Genomic DNA, 27,941 nt, shown 5'->3' with positions numbered 1-27,941 from the left:
TGTGTGCGTGCGGCCAGGAGCGCGCAACAAGATGGTATACATTATGGTATATGAATAGTATATTCCACTGTAGCAGTATATGGTGTGCTGTACATTTGAATCTGATCTAATTTTGCACACGGCCATCGCATTATAATGAGCTGGACAGGTGTGTAATGTGTGTGTGGTGACGTGAAAGCGTATCTGCCGCGCGAGACTAGGCGAGGGGCTCTCGTGAAATCGGCAGTGTCCGCCCTCTTAACTCCTCCCCCGGCTACTCTCGTCTACTAGTCGAGGCAAACCGAAATCCATCTTGAACAAGCCTATTCTGCTGCTACTCGTGTTTACTCCCTTGACAAGGAAGTAGACCTGTGCTGTTCCTGTGAGCAACCATAGCAACGAACTACAAATTTTTTAGACAAACGGTTCAATTCATAAAGTGATAGCAGGCAATCCCATTATATATATTTTTAATTTAATTAAATTTAATATTTGTATTTTTATATAACCTTGGTCTACCAGGAACCTTTATGATTAATTGAAAATGGGGGACCATGTAAACAAGGCGAACGTATTTCTCTGGTCTGCAGAAGACAGATAATCAACATTGCCCCCTAGTGGTTTCATATGAATTCAGCAGGCAGGGACTCCAGTAAGCTTTCAATCAAAGCTTCCCTTACAAAAAAGTATTTTCATCTTTTCTTATGAATGATCATACTTATAATGGATTTTCATATGAATCTTATTTTTATTTATAAAAATTCTTCCAAGCACGAATCATAGCCACATTAATAACGTTTGTAATAAACCAAACCGTTTGTAAATTCATCAAGATTTCAGCGAGTATTTTTGTTTGTGCAGATCACTTACCTTAAAGCAGTAGTTAACTGTAGCACGATGGCCACCGGTGAACTACATGGGAGACTCTGCCTTGCGCCATCTAGTCTTTATATATATCTATGTTCCCAAACCTCAAAATTACACAGATGTGAAGCCATTTTAGCAGGTCTTTGTTGTCGATTTCCATAACCATCCAACCCGAGGAGTGAAACCTATTTTCAGAATAGTCATTCTTATACTCTCTGTAACTGTATTGTTTTCTGGGTGACAGCATGTCAACATAATTGCCCAGTATAACATGTCACTTTCCATACCTGGCTAGTACGGTTTCCCAGTATAATATGTCACTTTCCACCCGATTGAATATATTATTATTTGAGCAGAAAAATTACACCACACGTGAGAGGTCAATTGGAAAGCCCAATGCTGCTCAGATATTTCCACTTTATTCAGTCTGGATTTCAGAAATCAAAATGATGTCATCAACCCTATGGAGGTGTTGGGAGTAAGAGAGTTGCCAACAGAGGGAGACAGTCTTTAATAACATCTCTCTAACCTTCCCCGTGTGGTATGCACCTGATTGGATAAATTACATGATGGTGCTCTAGTGCGACATCTAGCGGCTGAATGTTATATATGAGAGCAGAACATTGGGGCCTGTGGAGGCAATAGTGACAAAAGGGTAATTTCAATAACATTTGGACTGTTCTTGTCTCAAGCCAGTCAGCATCTACTAAATCACAAACGGTGGTACTGTAAGGCCTATATCAGCAACAGTTATCACTGGTCTACGAGCTCAGTATTGGCTGTTGTTTTAACTACAAACTAAGTACAAGAAAAACTCCTAGATACAAAAATAGAATATTCAAATAGCATTCGGTTCTCTGATCACTCGTTAAAAAACTACACTTTCTGCCTCCTCCGTTTGGTGGTGGTGGTAGCACCAAACGAGTTCTGATAACTCTTGGAGCAATCATGTTTCTTGAGTTGCCTGGACTCTGAGAAGCCCGTCCCACAGTGGTCACAGGAGTAGAGTTTGACTCCAGTATGGATCTGCATATGAGACTTCAGTGTGTTGGACTGGCTGAACCACCTGCCACAGACTTTACATCCGTATGGTTTAGCTCCCGTGTGGACCCGCAGGTGTCTGTAGAAGTTGCACGAGGTCCTGAAGGCCTTTCCGCACTCCTCGCACTTATATGGTTTCTCTCCCGTGTGAATCATCTCGTGGTTCTTCAGATGTGGCCAGAGGATGAACTTCTTGCCGCAGACACCGCAGCCGTAGGGTTTCTCCCCTGTGTGGTTTTTCATGTGGTAGTCGAACGTATTCTTGACGTGGAAAGACTTCCCACACAGGTCGCAGTTGAACTCCTTGTGTTCCTGGTGACTTTTCTCGTGTATCTTCAGGTAGGTGGGTGTGCAGAAGCCTTTCATGCAGACCTTACAGTTGAATGGTTTGGCCGGCGTTCCTCCGCCTCTCCTCCGTCGTAGTCCTTGAGCTCCTGGTTCCTGTTCCTTGGTGTCACAGTGTACCAGTTTCTGATGCTTCAGCAACATGGAGTTGTAGAAAAAGGTCTTACCACACAGATCGCACATGAACGGCTTTGTGGCTCCATGAGTGAGCATATGCGACTTCAACGCCCAGTCACCTGTAAATCTCTCTCCACACACCCTGCAGCTCAGCGGCTTCTCCCCCGTGTGGGAGTTCCGGACGTGTCTCTGGAGGTTTCCCTGCAGGCCGAACCGAGATCCGCAAAGCTGACAGATGAAAGCCTTTTCTTGCGTGTGAACGACTGTGTGTTTCCCCAGCGCCACCTTAGACTTGAAGGCCATGGGACATTCGGCACACTTGAAAGGCCGCTGGTCCGAATGCACCCGCTTGTGGGAACGTAGGTTGACACGGGCTCTGAAAGTCTTTCCGCACGTGGCGCATTTGAAGTTCTTCTCGCCTGTGTGAATGGACCTGTGTAACTTCAGACTGGTCTTCATGGTGAAGCCCCTCCCACACGTCTCGCAGGTGAACGGCTTGACATCGGTGTGCAGCAGCTCGTGACTTCTCAGAGCTCTCATCTGAGCTCTGTTCTCTTTGGCTTCGTGAGTCAAGACATGTTTTTCAAGAGCCGCCTCTTGGTGGAATTTCTTCTCACAGCGGTTGCAGGAGAAAGGCTTGTTGTGAAGCTTCATGTGTGTGTTGAGGTTACGCGCGTAATGGAAGCCCTTCTTGCAGACGTCGCAGAAGACAAGTTTCTGGTTATACTTCTCTCTCCTCCTCCTGTTCCTCACTTCTTGGTCCTCCGTCAGGCCTGGGGGGGGGAAGGAAGAGAAGACAACAACATCACCAACAGATAAGAGACAACAACAACATCACTAACAGATAAACAGAGAGACGACAACAGCACCAACAGATAAACAGAGAAGACAACAACATCACCAACAGCTAAACAGAGGACACAACAACATCACCAACAGATAAACAGAGAGACAACAACAGCACCAACAGATGTATGTATAATGTGTAACTGTGTAATTATGTATTGTGTAATATATAATGGGTAACTGTATAATGTATGTTTTTTGTGTAATGTGTAACTGTATAATATGTAATGTTTATTGTGTAACTGTATGTGTAACTGAATAATGTATACTGTGTAATGTGTAACTGTATGTGTAATGTTTATTGTGTAATGCGTAACCATGTATAATGTGTAGTGTCATGTATAATGTGTAACTGTATAATGTGCAACTGTATGTGTATTGTGTAATGTATGTTTAATGTGTAACTGTATAATGTATAATTATGTATAATGTGTAATGTACAGATAAACAGAGAAAAGACTACGATCACCAAAAGATAAACAGAGAAGACAACAATGTGTAATGTGTAACTGTATAATGTTTATTGTGCATGGGTAACTGTGTAATGTATGTTTTGTGTAATGTGTAACTGTATAATATGTAATGTTTATTGTGTAATGTGTAACTGTAAAATGTGTAACTGAATAATGTGTAACTGTTTAATGTGTAACTGTATGTATAATGTGTAATGTGCAACTGTATGTGTATTGTGCAACTGTATGAATAATGTATAATGTTTAATGTGTAACTGTATAATGTATAATTATGTATAATGTTTAATGTACAATTGTGTAACTATGAATCATGCATAATGTAACTGAGGGGTACAATTCCCTGACTGTATTGATAAGTATGGTATCATTAAACCACTACCGCTTTATGTACTTTAACTACTGGCCACACAGTACATGATATAGATATGATGAACACTTTCCCACCTGATGAAACCAAGTCCACACAAATGTATCCGTCGAATCTTTAATATATAGCAAAGGGTATATACAACGTTCACGTAATGACATTTATGATTTGAATGCACTTGTAAGGCAAATGAGTATTCGTAGGCAAATCAACATTGAATGTCCAATCTCTGGTTACGCAGGAAGCAAGTATACAACCTGGTTCTTTAGGGAACTATAGCGATGGTACTTAATGATTATAGCTGGATACACTAAAGGGGGTCCCGCTGGTTGTAAGTCAGTAGGGGGGGGGGGGGGTTAGGAGAGCCGCTGGCGATATCCCATCTGGCCAACGATTTCTTGGGAGAATTCAGGGTGCTGAACACGGTGCCCACAGAACCTTGGTCCACAGATGAATACAGTTGGGCCCTCTTGTAGACGGTAGCTGCCGGTCCACAACGAAGAGACGTGAGGCGACCTCACTCGGGTTAGAGCGCCGTCTCACCTGGACTCCTCTCGGGGGTAGTTCCAACACTTACCAGTGTTGGCTGTTATCCATGGCATAATCAAAGCACCCAAAGCAAGTAGATAATCCAAGCCGTGTAGGGCTCGCCGTCGTCCGGGTAAGGTAATCCAATGTGCAGGTCCACTCGTCCTTGCCCAGAACTCCTCGGATGAAAGCACCACACGTGGTCTGCCCAGCCTGGTTAAGACTCTAGATAACGCGAGGAAAACGATGGGGGTACTGCTCACATTATAACTCTAACCGAACGATGCACCATACATAATAGACTATTATTAACTTAATAGAAATACGTCCCACTCGACGGTATAGTGCCAAACTATGACAATTCAACTATTAATCCACACGATGTCTCAATGCCATTCTGAGGCCAAGTTGACCATACTGCACCACACGTGTATCGTGGGTGAGGCTTAACGTCTTGCCACTAGGTTGGAGGGTAAAGAACTAAGGGCTAAGGGAAGTTCTACTTTACTTGCGCCATATATATATGCGCTGTGAACAAATAGTACCATTCGTATTTCGGCAGACGTATTCCTACGCGGAACCGGGGCTAGTTGGGACATGTTCGTCGGCACGATTGAACTTGAACCAAGGGGCTTGGCTGCTGGCGCCAAGTTCTTGTCCAATGAGAGAATGAAACTATTATGGGCTGTTAGTAGACCAAAGGGATATTCAGTGTATATGTACAAGGAATATACAAGGGATATCAAACGATATACAAATACTATTAAATATATATCCATAAATAAATATATATATTCGGTTTAATCTGATCCTTCACAACACATAATGTAGAATTATGTATATTGTGTAATGTTTAATGTGTAACTGTATAATGTGTAACTGCATGTGTAATGTCCTTGCATCTCCTGGTGGCAGAAAACGGAATGTCCTTCAGGAAGGTGCAGTTTTTTTTTTAAACACTTAACACGCAATGGAAGAGGATATGGATGTCTGATCACGATAACGGCATAGATAATCCAATTTCTGTTCATCACAATGAACTGTATGGTGCAGCAAAATGTGACATCCAAACCAAAACCAAACCTGTTATTTTCAAATGACAATTCTCAAATATTAGCCTTGCAAGCCGAAAACCTTGCATGATTTACATTTACATTTAGTCATTTAGCTGACGCTTTTATCCATAGTGACTTAAAGTACGACAAGTCAGCAGGAAGAGTACAACTCTTTCAGCTGAGTAACAATGATAAAACAGTGCTGAAACTTGGGTGCTGCAGTGTTGAGTGCATAGACATAAGACATATTAGTATAGTAGGAGGAGTGCATGGTAGTATTAGGACAGTAAGAATATTGGTGCTTTTATAAAAATGTTCTTCATTTCAGATATTGATTGAAGAAGTGTGTTTTTAGGTGACAGCGAAAGATTGGTCGGGATTCGGCTGTCCTAACTGTGGTGGGAAGTTCATACGACCATTGTGGAGTGAGGACAGAGAATAGGCGCCTTCTCTTTGATGACCCTCCCGGAGCTCGGATAGGAGGCTACATATTCCACTGTGATGGAAAGGTTGGTCAGGGGGGAGGATTTGGCCAGCAGGTGAAGCAATTCTGTTTTGCTTAGGTTGAGTTTGAGGTGGTTGGTCGTCATCCAGGCGGAGATCTCAGACAGACCGGCCAAGATCCGCTCAGAGACATGGATATCTGAGGGAGGAAAGGAGAGTTGGGTATCATCGGCATAGCAATGATACGAGAAGGCATGTTACCCAGAGATTTGTTGTAGAGGGAGAAGAGGAGGGGTCCAAGGACAGAGCCCTGGGGGACACCCGTCCGAAGGGGGCGGTGGGCCGACAGTAGGGCTGTACCGAATGCTTCGATCATAATGTTGACATTCAAATTCTAAATCAACATTCGAATTTTAAATTTTTCATAAAAAAAAAGAAAAATTTAAAACTTTTTTTTGTTGCGTCTATTAAACCAATGGGGGTTTTCTTCACAGTTTCAGTTAAAGATTAGGCTACACTAATATTATAATATTATACTATAAGACGTCACCATCACTTTCATACCAACCGTGCCCTTATTGGATTATTTATGTTGACGAAACTGATGAGTTATATTCATTAAAGAAAGTTGATTTAATAAAAGAAAAATACTCATTTAATCAGATTAATCACTTTATTCAAATTGAGGATTTAGTTTCTAAAATGTTTTTTTATTTTTTATTTTTTTTGTAATAGACATTCGAAGCTTTGTTTGAATACTTCAATCGAAGCTTCGAATGTTAAAAAATTACATTCGGTACAGCCCTAGCCGACAGGGTTCCTCTCCATGATACGTGGTAGGATGTCAGCCATGTCAGCGCAGAGCCAGTCACTCCCATTCCTGCAAGGAGGATCTGATGGTTGACCATGTCGAAGGCTACCGACAGGTCCAAAAGAATCAGGACAGAGGAGAGGCCTTTCACTTTTGCTAAGTGAAGAGCCTCTGTGACTGCTATGAGGGCCGTCTCTGTGGAGTGACCAGTCCTGAAGCCTGACTGATTAGGGTCTAGCTAGGTCATTCTGTAAGAGATAATCAGTAAGTTGGTTGGATACAGCACGTTCAAGTGATTTAGAAAGGAAGGAGATAAGAGAGACAGGACGATAGTTGTCTATGACGGTGCTTTTCTTCCCCCCGAGCGATGTGACTGTGACTTGTTTTAGGGAGGTGAGAATCCCCCCGAGTTGAGGGATGAGTTGATGGTTGCCGTTAGGAATGGGAGGATGTCTGGTGCTATGGTCTGGAGGAGTGGGGGAGGGTATCGGTCCTGCTGGCATGTAGTGGGATGGTTCGACGTCATCAGTGTCAAGGCCTCTGTGTCTGTAACGTGAGAGAAGGATGACAGGGTAAAGGATGAGGTTCTCGATTCAGCATTTGGAACAGGCGGGGGTTGGGACAAGCAGCTGCGGATGCTCTTCACTTTTTCCTCAAAGAAAATCACAAAGTCTTCGGCAGAGAGAGAGGAGGGGGAGTGAGGAGGTTCTTAGCCGAGACATCGATCTTATGGTGAAAGAAAGAAGCTTTGGCAGTAGTAATGGTTTTGGAGAAAGCTGACAAGAGGTTGTGATAGGTGGTAATGTCACCTGTGAGGTGTGACTTCCTATACTTCCTCTTGGCTACTCTCAGGACCTGTCCGGTATGATATACCGATCATATGCATTTGAATTTTTTATTGTAGTGTGTATAGGGACGAAATGCCAATGGATTAAGTATAATATGCGTTGCGGCCTCCCAGGAATTACCCTAAACCGCTCTAAAACCATACTTATATTCACCACGGTATAAAACGGGAATGTATGGTTGGAAAAAATATTCCTTTTTCACATCTTGAACGATAGATACTCGATGTCAAATGGGCCATAGTATTGCATCCATAGCTATAATATTTAAATAGTTATAGCCCTGCAAACAAGGTGAGCGACTCCCATCGTTTACAGCGGTGGCAGTAGCTACTACAGGATGAGGCTAATAATGGCAGTCAATGTCTTAACAGTAATGCATGTATATTAACTTCAGTTGACTGTTTTTTGACGGAGTGATTTAGCAGGTTTACAGATGATTTCGTTGGAAGACAATTGAACACTGTGTTTGAAGGTGTACTTGATTATGTAGGACTAATGATGAAGTTGATATATCGAAAGATGAAAGACTGGGGAAAAAACATTGTTAAGGGTTTATTGTAATAAGGGGTAGGACCTGATAAGCATCTTGCTTATTCCTATTCAAATTTGGTGCCATTTGGCCAGATGGTGGCGCCATACTGGGGGTTTCTTCTGGCTTGCAAGGCTACTCAAATATTGCATTTTGAAAAGATTTTATAGTGGTTGTTATCATTCTTCTTCTTCTTTCGTGTAATGTCAGAGGTCCAACTCCGTATATCTTGTAGCCATGCCCTTAACTCTGGTCCCACATCAAAGAGGCTGGCTTCCGAGGGTGGTTTGTATAGGGGGCAGATGGTCAGGATGTGGTCAACAGTCTGCTCAGGGTCTCCACACTCACATGCAGCGCTGTCTGCCAGGCCCCACTTGTTTAATGATGCTTTAAAGCGACCGACCCCAGATCTTAAACAGTTCAGCAGAACCCATTGCCGGCGTGGAAGATCGTCTCCTGTGGCGCCATCTCCTGGATCCCAGATGTAGTGGTGGATACGGGTTGGTCCAGCACTCTCCCACTCTCTCTTCCAGGCTGCCGCCAGCCATCCATTTCTGGATAGGTCCTCAGTGGTGGAACGGAGCATCTCTTGTGCCACCTTGTTGTAGGGGTGGCGGGACTTGAGTCTGCTCATAGGTGCTGTTGTTGTTGTGGTGTTGTGTAGGGTGTGCCAGTCATGCTTCACTGCTTTCCTTGCTAGGGCGAGAGTGGCAGCCTCTCGTCGTAGGCCAGCTGGTGCGATTCCTGCAAGGACTGGCAGCAGGAAGACGGGTGTAGCCTTCAGGCATCCAGTGATGATCCGGAGGGCGTTGTTAGTAGCCCCATCAACTTTTTTAACGTGTGGGCTTCTGCTCCAGACTGGGGCACAGTACTCCGCTGCCGAGAAGACCAGGTCTTGGGTGGATATCCGAAGGATCTTGGCAGTGGCTCCCCAGGTTGTACCCGCGAGGCGTCGGATCAGCGCAACCCTTGATGTTGTCTTTGCCCTGACATCTTCGAGGTGTTGTTTGAAGGACAGTGTCCGATCCAGACGCACGCCAAGGTATTTAGGGGCTTGCTGGGACTCCAGACACTTGTGGTCAGCATATACCTCCAGTTCCCTCTTGGCGTCTCTGTTGCAGAGATGGTATGCTGCTGTAACTGTCTTGCTGGTGCTGAGCTGTAGGCGCCACTTTTGTAGATAGGCTACTAGGATGTCCATGTCTTGGTTAAGACCGTCCTCCAGTGCCTTCCATGCGAGTCTTCTCAGCATGATGGCAAGATCGTCCGCGTAGCCGTACTTTCTGGATGCTGTGACTGGGAGATCGTAGATGTAAATATTAAACAGCATCGGAGAAAGGACTGACCCCTGTGGGACACCGTTCCTCAGTCTTCTGAGCCTGCTGTGCTGGCCATCGCTGGTGTGTAGGACAAAACTGCGGTTAGACAGCATCTCTTGAATGACATGCTGTCTTACCAAGGTACTCTGATGTGACCTCACCTGTTCCTCTGTTTGTCTCAGCTTCAGCCAGGAGCTTCCCCTCACTGATCTTTACCGTTTCCTGTGAAGGAGATACAAGAAAACGTTGTCTTCTCCACAGGGAAGTATAGACATCTGAATAAACAAATTCAGTAAAAAATTACTTTTTGATTGTATTCCCTCATGTCTCTGTACAGCTGTGTACCAATAATAGGGGGAAGGGGATTGATATAGAAATAGAGTTTGTACTGAAGTTGGCTTCTCTCCCCCTACCTCACGGAATACCCTGCAGGAAACTTTGTCTATGGGTCAGTTTCGAACCTTGATAACCAATGTAGTCGTTTCTAAATTGTTACCTCTGGTTTTAGTTTTTCAAATGTGCTCCTAACACAAATAGATCAATACAGTCCGTATTAAGTGCTGTTGTGTTTATTTTTAAAATATAGCCAAGAGTAAAGACGCTAATCAAAACAGCAGTCAAAGTGTATATTTTCAGCACTGTTTGTTTAGCAATGATCTTAACACTATGGTCGCCAAAAACGCTGTACCACGTCATTCCCCGCCATGCTCATTCTGCCAAAGACGCCGTACCACGTCTTTGATATCAATATTTAAAAAATCTGTGATCGAAATCATATTTCTCCCCCGGAGACTTGAGATCTACTGTTGATCCCCTCTCAACTCTCCAACGGTTCAAGAGCGCCATCTGGTGGCCGATCGGCGGATCTCCCAGAGCGGAAACAGGAAATGGAAGCTGGTGCTCATTCCAATTCGGTCCGATCACTCGGTAATAGTCCCAGGACTCGAGCTAGACACAACGGATAGCAATCCGTTACCAATAACTCGATAAACAACATGATTTGGACGTATATACTATTATACAACCTGGAAATGAATCGCATATTTCTACATCCCATAATAGGAATATTTCTGTTCCACGCTCATCGCTATGAGGAAGCTACGGTAAGATTCAGCGTTATTTTTTAACGTGTTCAATACTAACTGCTATAATGATCATATCACCCACACTAGATGACTCATCTAACGTTGGCCACGGAATTATAAACGACCCCCCCCCCCATCCGGTCAACATCAGATGATCAGTAGTAACTTCTAGAAACACGTCCATTTGAAATTTTTTATCTCGCGCAGATTCCTATCAAACTGTATTTGATCATCAATATAATGCATTTGGGGCTATAAATCACGTTCTGGAGAAAGCTGCAGAAAACGATAAAACATACTTATACTTTAGACCGTATTTTAGTATGAATATGTGAATGAAAAAGTATAACGTTGCTACACCCTGAACAATAGATACTTGACGTTGAATGGGCCATAGTAATGTCAATTTAGCAATACAATTTAAAAAGTTATAGCCCTGCAAAGAAGGTAAACATCCCCATAGACAAATAGAGCTGGCGGAGGATGGTATATTAAGAATATAAGCCTGGCGACCAAAGTGTTAAGTGTTATTAGCTAAATATGAGCATTGCACAGGAAAATGGACGATTTAGATGGAACAGGAAGCGCTCATGAAATCGTTGTAGTCCAGAGACAGATGATACCCAGGGCACTACTACACAACCCAGCTCACACCAGCTGACGACCTAAACATTTCTTACAAGTATTGACTGAAATATCGTGTTTATATTTCACGGGTCGAACAAACCTCAATAGTATTGCCATAAAATACAACGTATATTGTTTCTTTACCTTTCTGTGAACGTCTAGGAAGAAACCACGTCTCAATCCAGTAAAAAATGGCAGAGCTATGGACATTATACAAAAGTAACTGTACTTGCAGTAGATTTCATTCACAGTCTTTGCTGCCCTTTACTGGGCGCCTGGTGGTACTAAATCCAGATTTAATTTAGATTTGCCGATCCATAGATGTATGACTTGACCATAATAAGGTCATATATAGGCTTGATATTCTACACTATATTCATATTTCATGTGTCCGGATGGCAAAATTCAGTACTGAATCTACAAAAAAAAAACTGTAAATCATCTGCCCTTTGTTCATTTGCTTAAATTCCTTTGCACCATTGATCTTTTCACTTTTGGTCAATGTTAGCATGGTGTTATTCACCGTCAAAGATGGACATTTTTTATAAAAATTATATTATCTTTTTACAATTTACTCAAGCATAGTAACAGACACAATATTTCTGACACTGGGAACTGGTCCATAGATGTCCCTAGATACCAAGAACATGCAAATGGACCTTGTAGACGTGGAGCAATCTTCCATTTACTTGGGTATGTACTTTTAGGTAAATCTTCTGAAAATATGGCTAGGGGTTAAGAGGTTAATTGCTTGAATTGTCTGATGTTTCTGTATTTATTAACGCACTATGGCATTTGTGAATCTAACAACTCGACCACACTGTTAATTTAAATACTCAGTGTATTGTGGAGTATAAAAAAGATTGTGAATAAAGATGAATAATGTCTATTGGGCTGATAGACAGCATATATATAAAATAGTGCAAGTGATTTCTGGGATCCACCAACCACTGTGGTCAAGGGACACAACGATTATCTGCCCTTCTGAGGAACATAGGCTACAAATAAATGAAGCAGGCCTACCTGAGGAGCGCTGCTGGCTTGTCTGGTAGCCACAGGCAGACCAATCAGGTTGGGAATGACATGACCTCCATCCATCAACACTACATGGGACTTGGGGAGAACTTGACTTGTAGCCAACATGGAACCTGGGGCTTTGAGGATAGTTTGACTCGTGGCAGATTGGATACAGATCGGCAGGGCTGCTTGGTTGGCTTGGCTTGTGTTCGCCAGCGGTACTTGGTTATTGGGTACGACTTGACCTGTAGACATCAATAGAGTAAAGTAAAATTGTATGTTATGGGGATGATCTGCAGCAGCTTTTAAAGGTGGAAAAGAAGGAATTGTACAAATTAAAATGCTGGTTTGATACAAACAAGCCATCATTAAATCTGAATAAAACCAAATTCATGCCATTTGGAAATCGCAAAATAAATACAGAACTCCATCTGGAAATTGAAAATGTCAAAATCGATAGAGTATATGAAATCAAGGTTTTGGGTGTCTTAACTCTTTCTCTGCCAACAACGATTAAACTCGTTATTGGCTGCCAAACGTTGAACGCCAACAACAAGTATACTCGTTATTTGATCGTTATTTCTTTTATTCGATATTTCCATTCATTATCCATCCAGGGAGCCTGGTGTTATCATAAGGAATGAGTCTGAGATCGCAAAAGTCCAATACCGCCGCCTGGTAGGATGCGACCGGTATTGCACATCCTTTGAAACTCTGTATTGGGCTGTGCGTCGATTATATTGGTCCGGGACCTAGGGCTTCACCCGATCGCATTGAATCGTTTTCGGGACCCCCCGATAGGGATGCACCGATATGAAAATTGGCCGCCGATACCGATACCGATTGTTCAACTAACACTATCGGCCAATACCGATACCGATATTTGTATATTTGTATATAAGTATTTGTAAAAAAAAATATTTTTATTTTATTTTTTTTTTTTAATTTTTTATTTTTTTTTTATGAAACTACTGTATATTTGTATGTGTATGTTTGTATTTGTAGGCCTCTTTACTTACTTAAAAAAAGGAAACATCAAGAAATATGTTTATGGTATCACTATCTCTCTCCCAGTATCGTCTTGCGGCCTGCAGAGGGATACTATTTTCTCAACCAGAGCTTTCAACCAATGCAATGGAACCATTCTTGCGGCCTGCAGCGGGATACTATTCTCTCAACCAGAGCTTTCAACCAATGCAATGGACCCATTTTGATTGACAGTCGATTCAGCCAATTACGCCACACCGCTACGCCACTCCTGCTGTCCTTACCATAGATATATATGGTCCTTACCACCAATCGGCAAGCGTTTATAAATTGTTCTACTTCCGGGCATGCCGCCATTGTTCTGTTTGCGAATGCGAGAGCAGAACACACTTAACGTAGCTAGTGCTACGTTAGCTGCCCGGCCCGCCGACCGGCGCTCCACGCATGACCAAATGAGACATAATGATTTTACTGCAACAAATGTTATAATAAAACAAAGCCTTTCTATACATTTGTCTGGTTGAAAACTTTATTAACAGATTGCAGAATGTGTAGTTGGGTACGGAATGAGCAACAGAATGGAACCGAGCTATGAACGGGCTAACGGAGTAATGCCTTGTTTACTGCTATCTTCGGGTAAATAATATGCTTGTTATTGAACGTGTAACACTTCATTTTAACAGCAGATACTTTCTTAAATGCCATCTTCCCGAGAGAGGGTGTTGACGGGGAGTTGTGTTATTAATAGCATTGAACAGCTAACCGAAAGCTAGCGTTAACTATTGTTAAAGGTTTAGCCATAACGTTACCTTGGCTAAAGTTGGGGCTATTCTTAATGCAGCAATAATGACTGCAGACCTGCAAGCAAAGTACAGCAAGTTGACAAAGGAGTATTCCAACGCAAATCACATTTTCACCAGTAACGTTAGTCTTGCATCTAATAGCTAATAACGTAGCTACGTTAGCTGCCCGGCCCGCCGACCGGCGCTCCACGCATGACCAAATGAGACATAATGATTTTACTGCAACAAATGTTATAATAAAACAAAGCCTTTCTATACATTTGTCTGGTTGAAAACTTTATTAACAGATTGCAGAATGTGTAGTTGGGTACGGAATGAGCAACGGAATGGAACCGAGCTAATGAACGGACTCGGAGTAATGCCTTGCTGCTATGGGTAATAATAATATGCTGATGTTATTGTCCGTGTAACACTAACTATATAACGCTAATGCCACAAAACGAATGCCTTGTTAATCATAAGTAGTTACTTTGATGCAGTAGATTGTGTGTGTGTGTGGGGGACGGCAGGCGTTGTGTGTGTGTGAGTGAACTTTTTTTTTGTGCCTTTTGACGCTACACAAATTGATGGGTATTTATCGGCGACTGCTATTGGCACATTTGAGCTTATCGGCCGATACCGATACCCGACCGATATATCGGTGCACCCCTACCCCCCGATTCATTATGCTGTGGTGGGTTATGTCGTGGGCCAAATGGACATACGATCTACCAGATGGCAATCAAATAATTGGAATATTCCTTTTGGAATCCCACCGGCCACAGGTAAGAGCAATTTAACATCAATTTCAGCTTGATTGTGACTTGTTTTCATAGCCATCGCCCTGATCAGTGTATGTTGTTGTACTAACGAATGCCGTTATTGACAATGAATTAATCAGAAACGACCCCCCCCCCTTTCATGCATTAATGATGGAACATAATACCGATCATATGCATTTGAATTTTTAATTGTAGCGTGTGTAGGGAGTCGGGACGAAATGTCAATGCATTAAGTATAATACACTAGCCTCCCAGGAATTACCCTAAACCGCTCTAAAACCATACTTATGTTCACCACGGTATAAAAAAATACAAATGGAATGTATGGATGGAAAAATTATTTCTTTTTCACATCTTGAACAATAGATACTCGATGTCAAATGGGCCATAGTATTGCATCCATAGCTAGAATATAGAATAGTTATAGCCCTGCAAACAAGGTGACCGACTCCATTGGTTTAATGCGTGGCAGCGCATAGCCATATCCCGGAAACAGCGTGGCAGTGAATGAGTTAATAGACCACAAACTCTGCTGGAAACCACACATAAAATATCTATGCTCAAAGATTGCGAGAAGCTTGGGAATTCTGGGTAAAACTAAATAAATCTAAAATCAGAAATCACTGTACACTCTGTATTGCACACTCATTTGTACCCTACCAGTCATATTGTGTTGAAGTTTGGGGAAATACATATAAAACCAACCTACAAAAGATATGCACACTCGAACAAAACCATTCTTCTTGAGCTATGTTGACTATTGCTTCCATGTCTAGGAAGATATATTTTATTTGTATTTAATTAAATTTTTTTTTAATTTAGTTGAATGTTTATGGTTGTTCGAGATCAATAAAAATCAAATCAAAGAGCTTGGGCGTTGGTGACAGCTTGACTTGTAGATACTGAAGGAGCGGCTTTTCTTGAGATGACAAGACTTCTATGCACAGGCACTGGTGCCAGGGTGGGGATAGGCTGATTTGTAACCACCAGTGGGATTAGGGTGTTGGTGTTTGGTTGTCCGGTAGCTAGTGGGATTAGGGTGTTGGTGTTTGGTTGTCCGGTAGCTAGTGGGATTAGGGTGTTGGTGTTTGGTTGTCCGGTAGCTAGTGGGATTAGGGAGTGGTTGTTTGGTTGTCCGGTAGCTAGTGGGATTAGGGTGTTGGTGTTTGGGTGTCCTGTAGCTAGTGGGATTAGGGTGTTGGTGTTGGAGTGTCCTGTAGCTAGTGGGATTACGGTGTTGGTGTGTCCAACACATTAAATATCTTTGGATCCGTTTGTGATAAAGACTTGCTTTATTGTATCGGAATCGATCATCTCAAAATGTTGTGCATCTCTCCGAGATTGCGCGGATGTAAAGCATAGAATCTTGAAATATCTAGATTGGTTGTTTTCTCTAGACTGCATCTAATCCGCTGTATATATCCATTTATCATATATCTGTCATCACTATAGCCAATGGAAATGCTAGAAATGGTCATGTGGACTGGGAGAACCAATGGAAAATTCCTATTGTTTCTCAATAGTCCAGTGCGCTCAGGCGGCTGGGTGGTGCGCTCGTCACCAACGCGTGAGACACCGGTATCGAATCCGGCTGTCAGCGTTGCCTCTGCCTTGGGCCGGCCGTCATACTGACTCAATTGGCAGAGTCAGCGGGAGGGGAGTCGATGGGTGGTAATCTGGTCGTTGTAAACAGCGACTCCTACAGGTCGGTCAGGGCGCTTGCACAGCAAGGACAGGAGATGTCGAGGGTAGTGTGAGCCTCCCACACGTTACACCTCGCCAATGAGAGTCCGCGCTGGCAGGTGAAAAGAAGTGGCTGGCTGACTCCGCATGTATCGGAGGGGACATGCGATAGATTCTTCAACCCTCCCTACGACCGACCAGTGGGGGGCACATGCGAGCAACGATCAAGACAGGGGAGGGGGGAATTGGCACAACTAAATTGGGATGGGAGAAAAAGTGGATAAAAAAAAGAAATTGTCCAGTGTGCTCCACAGAAAGGGCCGTCAGATAGACGCATTGGTTGCGCGTAATGTAAGATAGACCGATAAGAGAGAGGAGCTTGTCTCTGGTTTTATAATAAAATGGCAAAAAGACAAAGGTATAATGTTCAGTGCAAATGTGTATGTAGTTTACAGTTTATTATGCCACCTATGCAGCTTGTTTATTTTGTCCATTCTATGCCTCTGCCACAAATGTATGTCTTAGTTATAAGGTGGTCTGTCACAGAGTTAAAATGTTTTCACTATCAATATATTAAATTAGCCATTGTTTTTGTTTCTGGCCCGCCATACAATGGCTTGGAAAAATTTGGCCCGAGGCGAAACTTAATTGCTGACCCCTGGTGTAGAGTGACATGGCAGAAGTTCCTGTATCATTTAAAAACATCACAAAATGGAGACAGGAAATGCATTATGCCCAACTATTCTCAATTGACATTTCAGATGGACTTTGTTCAAATATTTCTTAATCTTAAAAGAGAATGTGTTAAACACTGTGTTAAACCTTCTACAAGGTTGACGGTTTACATTGTGTTGGATGATAATCCAGATAGATTCTTTGTGATTATATTAGGCAGCCGGACCGGTAGGATTAGCAGAACAAGTGCTGAGTGGAGAAGAAGGAGTGCAGAGAGAAGAGTTTGTTTAATTGGTAGTATGACTACTGCTACTAGCATCATGTTTAACTGGTGGTATGACTACTGCTACTAGCATAATAATAATAATAATAATAATAATAATAATAATAATAATAATAATAATAATAATAATAATAATAATAATAATAATAATAATAATAATAATAATAATAATAATAATAATAATAATAATAATGGATTGGATTTATATAGCGCTCTTCATGACACCCCAGTGACCCCAGAGCGCTTACAGAGTCCATTATTCGTTCATACACAGTCATACCGGTGGTGGTAAGCTACAATTGCAGCCAGAGCTGCCCTGAGGCAGCTCTGACCACCACCAACATTCATTCACATGCATACACATTCATACGAGGCAAGTAGGTTAAGTGTCTTGCCCAAGGACACAACGGCAATGGGATGGACATGGGCTTAGCGGGATTCGAACCACCAACCCTTCGATCATTGGACGACACGCTCTACCCCTGAGCCAAAGCCGCCCCACAAATGTTTAACTGGTGGTATGGTATGACTACTGGTCAAGTCATAGGTATTGGGTCTTGGTATTGAGTGTTGGTATAGAGTCTTGGGTCTTGGTATTGAGTGTTAGTATCGAGTCTTGGTACCGAGTCTTGGTATTGAGTGTGTGTGTTTGGTGTGGCTACAGCGTACCTGGTTGTTGCATTATAAACAATGTGGGTGTCATCCCTGACGCAGCACTGACATTATGAAGCGCTGTCGTCTTCAGCTGTTGCTCCAACTGTCCCAGCTTGTCTCTCAGAGCCTGGTTCTCCTTCAGCACGGTGGAGTACAACTCTCTGAACACTCTGCTGATTTTAGGGACTGCCTCCCTCACCATCGCGTCAATGACGCGTGAGAACTGGGTCTGGGAAATAAAGTGCAAACTTGTGAGATGGAGCCGACGTTGGTTAAACGCCTCTGGTTGGAACATTTACAGAGATCGGCCAGTAGCCTAAAGACAAAGAGGCTGGACAATAACCTAATGATAAAGAAGCCAGACAATAACCTAAAGATAAAAAAGCCTGACAATAACCTAAAGATAAAGAAGCTGGACAATAACCTAAAAGATAAAGAAGCCGGCCAGTAGCCTAAAGATAAAGAAGCCGGTCAGTAGCCTAAAGATAAAGAAGCCGGCCAGTAGCCTAAAGGTAAAGAGGCCAGTAAACTAAAGGCAAAGAGGCCAGTAACCTAACGGTAAAGAGGCCAGTAGCCTAAAGGTAAAGAGGCCAGTAGCCTAAAGGTAAAGAGGCCAGTAGCCTAAAGGTAAAGAGGCCAGTAGCCTAACGGTAAAGAGGCCAGTAGCCTAAAGGTAAAGAGGCCAGTAACGATTGTACTATTCTTTTTTTCCCCATATAGCAATCGGATAATAATGTTAAGAAAAAAAAAAGTTTTATCACATACTGTCTTGCACTGATTGTCACTGATTGTGAAATCAGAAGGACAGTTGGGTAAAGGAGGGAAGTCAGTCATTAACCATTTCACTACCACACTACAGAAGGTTAACCCTTTACTAGCACACTACCGACGGTTAGTGTGATAGTAAAGGGTTAACCTTCTGTAGTGTGGCAGTGAAAGGGTTAACCTGCTGTCGTGTTGCAGTGAAAGGGTTAACCGTTTGGTGGTGCGGCAGTGAAAGTGTTAATAAATTGTGCTACCATCTAGAATAGAAAATACTGGTGTAATCAAGCTATTTCCCATAGCTTGATTACCCCCTGGACATGCCTGGTTAACGCTATGCAGGTATTTACAGACAGATGTGGATAAATGTATATGTTAGGTATAAATAATATATATATGGTATACACAGCATTATTGTACATGTTATCATACAGTTATGTGGGTATATGCAGGTATATAACCTGAATAATAACACCTGAAAAGACTGAGAGAAGAGAAGGTTACTGAATCATAAATGTTTGTTACGTCTCAACTTATTATTATGTTAGATGTTGAGTTTTTCTGCTCACCTTTAGTTTCTTTGCAGTGTTGTTTCCCAAGGACTCCGTGATGACGCCAACGACCGACCTGACGGCAATCAGCACAATCAGCCTGGTCTCACAGTCAAAAGTCCTGCTAGCTGCCGTTTCATCCATGGCCATGGCTGTTACCAAACACTGTCGGTAGTCAAACACAATTAAACGTTACTTGTTAATTTAACGTCAGCGGGTGTGGTTCAATAATAATAATAATACACTTTATTTGTATAGCACCTTTCATACAAATAGACATAAGTCATAAAATAGACATGTGGATAAAATGAGCATAACACATTGACAAAATAAAAGCAATGCATTAAGTGCAGACATAAAAATAGTCCAAGCAATGCACACTATAGGGATGGCTAGTGTGACGTCACGAATTACTTCTGTGTCCACTAGCATGTTTAGTCTAATGGGGCCAATGTAAACAGCAATGGCTACAGCCCAGGAACCGGTCAACCTTTTTACTGTGACATCCTACTTCGCTGACTTCTCAAAGTCTGTGAAAAAGGGTCTCAACTCGTATAACTCAAACAGAGTTATAAATGTTAGTTTAATGCCAGATGAAACTTTAACTGGGAAAGTCCAGGCCTCAATGAAAAAGAAGAGCTACTAGGTTGAGGTGCAACAGGGTGTTAGCAATAAAGCTAGCTAGTTAGCTGCCTGCCGTACCGGATAACGTTAGCTATATAGTGTTTATTAGCTATGTTAGAAAAAGTGGTTAGTTGACAACGTAACAGACAATGTTACAGATTTTTTATGTTTGGGCCTGGTTCAGCGCTTCCTTCATCCTCCACACTCGCAGGGAGCATTCTTTTTTTTGCTTTTGGTGGGAATGGGATGGCTGATGTGGTCGGGGAAAGCCTTTCCCTCATTCCAGGCAAACCATGTTGGCCCAGCTGCTTTGTCATTGGGAAAATGCCACCCACAGACCCTTGAGTTATAGTTTGGGGTAGGGCTGCACGGTTAATAAAAAAAAATTAAACGCGATCTCGATTCATAGACCTACGCGATCTCATTTCTAAATTATGACGATTTTCTAAATAATTTTTTTACTACTTTTTACTTTACTTTTTTAAATTATGACGAAAAATAAGAATCGTGTGAGAGAACCGTGATTCACATTTTAGCAAGAATCGTGCAGCCCTAGTTTGGGGTGAAGTGGTTTGTCACGCCTGCAAAAAGAAAATAAATGTATCAATACTTAAAGAACTAAATGGCAATGAACATCTTAACATCTCAGGCTCCCTCCAACTTAAGAAAAACTACTTCTATCATCAATGTGTTGTTTAGCTATATATAGGCCTACTAGTGTTTATTTTTGCGTAATTTTACCCTTCATAGTCTAATGATTTCCTATGCAGCACAGGCACTTGCCATCCTTATTCTTGTGTTAGCATAGGGAATATTAGAGGTAATTCACACCACGACCATGTTAAGTTCAAGTTTCTTTATTAGTTTACAGAAGTAGTTTACAGAAATACAGGATACTTTTGTATGAAATGCTTCTTTCTGTTTGCTCCTGAGAGTGTGCGGCTAGGTAAAAATAGATAATTATAAAAAGTATAAAAATAGAAGTAAAGTACTTAAACAAGTGTAAACAAGACAAAAAATGTCAATATACATATGTACAATATACAATGCAGAGTAGTTACACTACAATATAAATGGGATGAGGTAGCTTGTGGTGCCACCTTGTGGTGGTAAGGTAAGGTGCAAGGCTTGGCTATGTGCAATGAGGCCAATAAATATATAAAGTGTGTTAGTGGCTAAAGTGTGTAAGTGGGTGCTACAGTGAGTTGTCCATTTAAAGTGGGTGTGTACGTGTGGGTGTGTGTGCTGCGAGTGTGTTTGATGGTTTGTTACATAGTGTTAATTGTCATTGAGCATCCTGATGGCCTGGGGATTACTATCACAAGATCACGATAATGTTATCAGCTCTGGAAACGAGAGTGATAAATTCTGTTTGGCAAAGAAGGGGGCTAACGTCAGCTAACTATTTGGCTAACTGCAATGCATTTTCTGCTTTGCTGTCCAATGTCCACCAAAACACACACACACTTCTCACACTTTATTATTTTTGCCTCAACGTTATTATATAGACAGGTAACACTATGTAAACTAAGTTTAGCGCTAACTAACGTTACCTACTAACCTACTAACTTACTCCTAAAACCCACCTTACCCCTGCCCATTTTGACAATCTAGGATGGCTTAGAGTAGACGACAGAGTACAGCAGCTTGCAATGGGCCTGGTCTACAAGATACACTACACCACTAAGATACCCATGTAACTGTCGAAATACTTCCTAAAGGTCAGTGAAGCCCATGACCACAACACCAGAGGGAGTTCCACAAATCACGTTCAACCCAGATTCGGCTCAAACAAGGGACTAAATACGTTTCGCAATTATGCCACAATAATGTGGAATGCCCTACCCACAGCCGTAAAGGAATGTGAATCCCTACCCTCCTTCAAAATCACTCTCAAAGAGCACCTATGGGTGGCTGCAATTAGAAACTAATTAGAAAATAACCAATTGCTTTTAGCTTGTCAATCAGAATGGTGTGATTGACAGTGTCGAAGGCCTTTTGTAGGTCCAGCATGACCATGCCGCAGTATTTGCCCGCGTCCACCTCTTGTTTGATGTGGTCGTTTAAATAGAGAAGGCATGTGTCAGTGGAGTGGGATGTTCTGAAGCCAGATTGGAATTCATAGATTAGATTTTTTTCCACAAGGTATTTTTCGACCTGTTCGTATACAATTTTTTCCATGACTTTCGAGATGGAGGTAAGGATAGAAACAGGGCGGTAATTGCCAGGGTCTAATTTACTGCCTTTTTTGTGCAGGGGTGTTACTCTCGCAATTTTCAAGTCCTTGGGGACGTGTCCCTGTTTTATGGAGAGGTTTATTATGTGTGTGATGACTGGGGTGATGGCGGCTGCTGAGTCTCTGAGGAATTTGGAGGGGATGTTGTCATGGCCAGTGGCCTTGTTAGGTTGGAGGGCACTCCGTTTTTTGAGTACCTCATCTGTTGTTACCATTTCCAGTTTGAAGTCGTCTTTGTGGACCCCTAGGTTATTTTTATTTTTATTAAACTTACATTTTTATTAAACATTTATAGACATACAACACAACATATACAATAACATCAACAACACTATTAAACAGACATAAACAATAAAGAAAAAATGTAATGCTCAAAAACAAAATAAAAAATACTGACTTGAGCAGAAATTCCACAAACATAAATAATAAAATGGAAAAACATAAAACAGTTGTCATACCCTAAACAAAAATTTAAATAAAAAAGCTAACTAAAGCGGACCCCTAGGTTCTTGTAGTATGCTACTATGTGTTCTACCCCATACTGCCCTGAGTGGGAGGGTAGTTTGTTTACCAGTGTTGTGGCTATGTTTGTGAAGAAACTGTTTAAGTAATTGGCTACATCCAGCTCGTCTGTGATGAGCGTGTTGTCCGTCTTTATGTTTATGTTTGAGAATCTGGTTTAAGTTTTTTACTGCAGCCTAGTTGGTTATTGAGTAATTTCCAAAGTTCACATGGTTTGTTTTTGTTTTCCTCTGTTTTGTCATTGATGAATTTTTTTTTTGCTGTTTTGATCATGGAGTTTACGTCATTTCTTAGTCTGTTTCTTTCCAGTTTGAGTTCAGTCACGTGGGCTTGGAGTTCACTGCTCGTGCTTTTGGTAAGCTTTGACTGACTTTTACGAAACTCAAGAGCATTTTTTGTCTCTGATTTTCATAGCGGTCGGTATTTCAGTGTGCATCCACGGCTCAGCGCGATTTTTTACCCTGGTGGTTCTTAGGGGGGCCATGTTGTTTAGTATTGTTGAAAATTTGGTTTTGAAACCAAGCCATGTTTCTTCAACCAGTTTACCATTGAGCTCATCTGACCAGTCCAGACTCTCCAGTTCAAGGTTAAAGGCCTCGCTAGAGTAGGTTTTGAGGTCTCTAGATGTGACTGTTTTGTGACAGCCAGCCTTTTGTTTTAGCTTTTTGCAGGTACAGAATATCATATAATGATCACTTAACCCGCATGCTATAACCCCTTTATTGGAGATCTTGGACTTGTCAGCGGTCAGGATAAGGTCAATGGTAGTCTGAGTTGACTCACATACACGTGTGGGTTGGATGATTAGCTGGCTGAGGCCGTGCAGATCACAAAACCTATTGAAGGATTTGAAGACGGTGCATCTTTTTGTTGCATATCCGTGTTCCAATCCCCAATAAGAATCTTTTCTGCATCCTCAGCTCCAGCTAAGCACGCATCCAACACATCATAAAAGCCATTTTGGTCTGGCGGTCTGTAAATTGTGCCGACTAGAACAGATTTAGCCCTTTCAAATAGAATTTCTCTTTGTCATCGGGAGGAAAGCGGTAGTAAGAGAATGTTTTGTTGACATAATTTCTATTACTGCAACACGGGACACCATTTTACTGCCTTTGAATATCCCGTCTGGAAGCAACAGGACACGGAAGTGGCATTTTGGAATATGATGACGTAGCACCTAGCCATCAGAGAGTAGAGGGAGTCGAGAGCATAGATATATAAAGACATGCAAATACTCACAACATCAGGCTGAGGTTCATCCTGAGACAAGTCCATTGGCAGGTTGTCTTTCGCTCTTCTAGAAGTGGTTGTGCTTCTTGTTGCTACCGGCTAAAATAAACATAGGTAGTTTTGAGTGTCTAAAATGTGCTGTAATAAACACATTAGGAACTTGCAGAAAGAAAAACTAAAGTGTGACATTTAATCACATATTTATATATTGATATATCAATCTTATACACCTTGAATTCTTGTTGGCCAATGATACAAGTTGCAGTCACAAGCTGACATGTCATTTGCATAAATTAGGAACAGTAGCGGACCTAGTATGCTTCCTTGTGGAACACCACAGCTCACTGAGAGGGGGGGGGGGGATAGGGTACCGTTTACCTCCACCATCTGCTCTCTCCCCTCCAGGTAGGATTGTATCCAGCTCACTGATAGACTATCAAAACCAATTGCTTTTAGCTTGTCAATCAGAATGGTGTGATTGACAGTGTCGAAGGCCTTTTGTAGGTCCAGCATGACCATGCCGCAGTATTTGCCCACGTCCACCTCTTGTTTGATGTGGTCGTTTAAATAGAGAAGGCATGGGTCAGTGGAGTGGGATGTTCTGAAGCCAGATTGGAATTCATAGATTAGATTTTTTTCCACAAGGTATTTTTCAACCTGTTCGTATAAAGAATTTTCCATGACTTTCGAGATGGAGGTAAGGATAGAAACAGGGCGGTAGTTGCCAGGGTCTAATTTACTGCCTTTTTTGTGCAGGGGTGTTACTCTCGCAATTTAGAAGTCCTTGGGGACGTGTCCCTGTTTTATGGAGAGGTTTATTATGTGTGTGATGACTGGGGTGATGGCGGCTGCTGAGTCTCTGAGGAATTTGGAGGGGATGTTGTCATGGCCAGTGGCCTTGTTAGGTTGGAGGGCACTCAGTTTTTTGAGTACCTCATCTGTTGTTACCATTTCCAGTTTGAAGTCATCTTTGTGGACCCCTAGGTTCTTGTAGTATGCTACTATGTGTTCTACCCCATACTGCCCTGAGTGGGAGGGTAGTTTGTTTACCAGTGTTGTGGCTATGTTTGTGAAGAAACTGTTTAAGTAATTGGCTACATCCAGCTTGTCTGTGATGAGCGTGTTGTCCATCTTTATGTTTATGTTTGAGAATCTGGTTAAGTTTTTTACTGCAGCCTAGTTGGTTATTGAGTAATTTCCAAAGTTCACGTAGTTTGTTTTTGTTTTCCTCGGTTTTGTCATTGATGAATTTTTTTTGCTGTTTTGATCATGGAGTTTACGTCATTTCTTAGTCTGTTTATTTCCAGTTTGAGTTCAGTCACGTGGGCTTGGAGTTCACGGCTCGTGCTTTTGGTAAGCTTTGACTGACTTTTACAAAACTCAGAGCATTTTTTGTCTCTGGTTTTCATAGCGGTCAGTATTTCAGTGTGCATCCACGGCTCAGCGCGATATTTTTACCCTGGTGGTTCTTAGGGGGGCCATGTTGTTTAGTATTGTTGAAAATTTGGTTTTGAAACCAAGCCATGTTTCTTCAACCAGTTTACCATTGAGCTCATCTGACCAGTCCAGACTCTCCAGTTCAAGGTTAAAGGCCTCGCTAGAGTAGGTTTTGAGGTCTCTAGATGTGACTGTTTTGTGACAGCCAGCCTTTTGTTTTAGCTTTTTGCGGGTACAGAATATCATATAATGATCACTTAACCCGCATGCTATAACCCCTTTATTGGAGATCTTGGACTTGTCAGAGGTCAGGATAAGGTCAATGGTAGTCTGAGTTGACTCACATACACGTGTGGGTTGGGTGATTAGCTGGCTGAGGCCGTGCAGATCACAAAACCTATTGAAGGATTTGAAGACGGTGCATCTTTTTGTTGCATATCCGTGTTCCAATCCCCAATAAGAATCTTTTCTGCATCCTCAGCTCCAGCTAAGCACGCATCCAACACATCATAAAAGCCATTTTGGGCTGGCGGTCTGTAAATTGTGCCGACTAGAACAGATTTAGCCCTTTCAAATAGAATTTCTGTTTGTCATCGGGAGGAAAGCGGTAGTAAGAGAATGTTTTGTTGACATCATTTCTATTGCTGCAACACGGGACACCATTTTACTGCCTTTGAATATCCCGTCTGGAAGCAACAGGACACGGAAGTGGCATTTTGGAATATGATGACGTAGCACCTAGCCATCAGAGAGTAGAGGGAGTTGAGAGCATAGATATATAAAGACATGCAAATACTCACAACATCAGGCTGAGGTTCATCCCGAGACAAGTCCATTGGCAGGTTGTCTTTCGCTCTTCTAGAAGTGGTTGTGCTTCTTGTTGCTACCGGCTAAAATAAACATAGGTAGTTTTGAGTGTCTAAAATGTGCTGTAATAAACACATTAGGAACTTGCAGAAAGAAAAACTAAAGTGTGACATTTAATCACATATTTATATATTGATATATCAATCTTATACACCTTGAATTCTTGTTGGCCAATGATACACATACCATTTGAAGATGAGCTGGAAAGTTGAAAATTGTTGGCACAACACCATCTTTAAGTCGGACAGTCTGCCCCGTCCTGTCAAATTGCTCACTGGTAAAGTGGTCACTGCAGAGCAGTGTCGTGCCAGTCGCAACAAAACCGTCCCTCCTTAATGCCAGTTCCCACCGTCTCCTCCTCTCTCCGGCTTTGGGAAACCTTCAGAACATGAGAAAGGTAGCCAAATATAGAAATTATTGTCAACATTTTCCACCTTACTTTACTTTAGCATAAGGACAAAAATACACACCTAAATTATGATACTTTGGGGGTAATTGTATGAATTTATGCAATTTTTTTAGAATAAGACAACCACATTAAGATTTATAAAAAGGTGTCCAAAAGAAACATTCAATAATTTTTGTAAACAATGTTAGCAACATTCTAAAAAGGCTCGGTCAACAACAATCTTGCAATACTATTAGGCTATCTCACATAACCCCACTATTCCTTTGTAGCAGGACTTGTATAGTACATACATCCACTAAGTAACTAGCGATTATCCTAATTATAGACGTAATATTGTCATATCTTACAGGTGAAAGGTGATCCCACGTCTCCTTGATTCTACACCACGGCGAGTAGAGCATCCATAAGATGCACAAAAGGCAGGCATGTTCCACTGGTAGGTTGTGTGCTTCTGTAAACACAAAGCCAGCAATGTCCTGCATCATAAATGTATCTAAAGATGTTTTTTTTACAAACCGCTTGAATCATAGCCACGTTAATAATGCGTGTAATAAACCAAACCGTTTGTAAATCCGTCAATATTTCATCGAGTTATGAGTATTTTTGTCTGTGCAGATCACTCACCCTCCAACAGCTACCATTGAACGTAACAGAAAGGCTGACTCGAGCAAGATGGCGGCGGTTCAGTGACGCTGGTGACTCCGCCTTAAGCTATCTAGTATTCTATATATATCCATAGATCCGTAGATGTATGACAAGAGGAGCAGAGAAGAAGGAGACAGAGACGATAGAAATGTGTTTTGAAGATGAGAAGAAGAAGAAGAAGAAGAAGAGGAGTGTAAACTTTCTCAAGTGTGGGCGAAGCAAGAATTGTGGAGGGCAGTAATACGCCACGATGCGTCTACACTGCCGGAAATTCAAAGAAGAAGATATATATCCATAGATATATATAGAACACTAGATAGCTTAAGGCGGAGTCACCAGCGTCACTGAACCGCCGCCATCTTGCGGAGGTCAGCCTTGAGTGAGAGTGAGTAAGCTGCACAGACAAAAATACTCATAACTCGCTGAAATATTGACGGATTTACAAACGGGTTGGTTTGCTATAAACATCAAAGATGTAGTTATGATACTGCATACTTCAAAAAAAAAGTTTAAA

The 27,941-nt window shown here is 41.9% G+C and overlaps 1 protein-coding gene across 2 annotated transcripts; it reads right to left on the bottom strand.

Moving 5' to 3' along the window:
- Positions 1-1,256: 1,256 nt before the first annotated feature.
- LOC311232273 (uncharacterized protein) lies at positions 1,257-27,589 on the bottom strand. Of its 2 annotated transcripts, XM_084319016.1 has the most exons (10): positions 27,407-27,589; positions 27,130-27,233; positions 26,560-26,752; positions 26,307-26,396; positions 24,079-24,168; positions 19,476-19,622; positions 18,160-18,373; positions 12,305-12,543; positions 9,731-9,791; positions 1,257-3,122 (listed from the first exon to the last, which is right to left on the bottom strand). In XM_084319016.1, the coding sequence occupies exons 2-10, from the start codon at positions 27,207-27,209 to the stop codon at positions 1,723-1,725; spliced, it is 2,514 nt and encodes an 837-aa protein (XP_084175142.1). In that variant the 5' UTR covers positions 27,210-27,233; positions 27,407-27,589; the 3' UTR covers positions 1,257-1,722. The 2 variants fall into 2 exon arrangements, with proteins under 2 accessions (XP_084175142.1, XP_084175143.1); XM_084319017.1 differs by lacking the exon at positions 26,307-26,396.
- Between the last annotated feature and the right edge of the window lie 352 nt (positions 27,590-27,941).

This window comes from Notolepis coatsorum (assembly GCF_963971535.1).
Source record: "Notolepis coatsorum genome assembly, chromosome: 7".
NCBI lineage: Eukaryota > Metazoa > Chordata > Actinopteri > Aulopiformes > Paralepididae > Notolepis > Notolepis coatsorum.
This window is presented reverse-complemented; position numbering and strand designations above follow the sequence as displayed.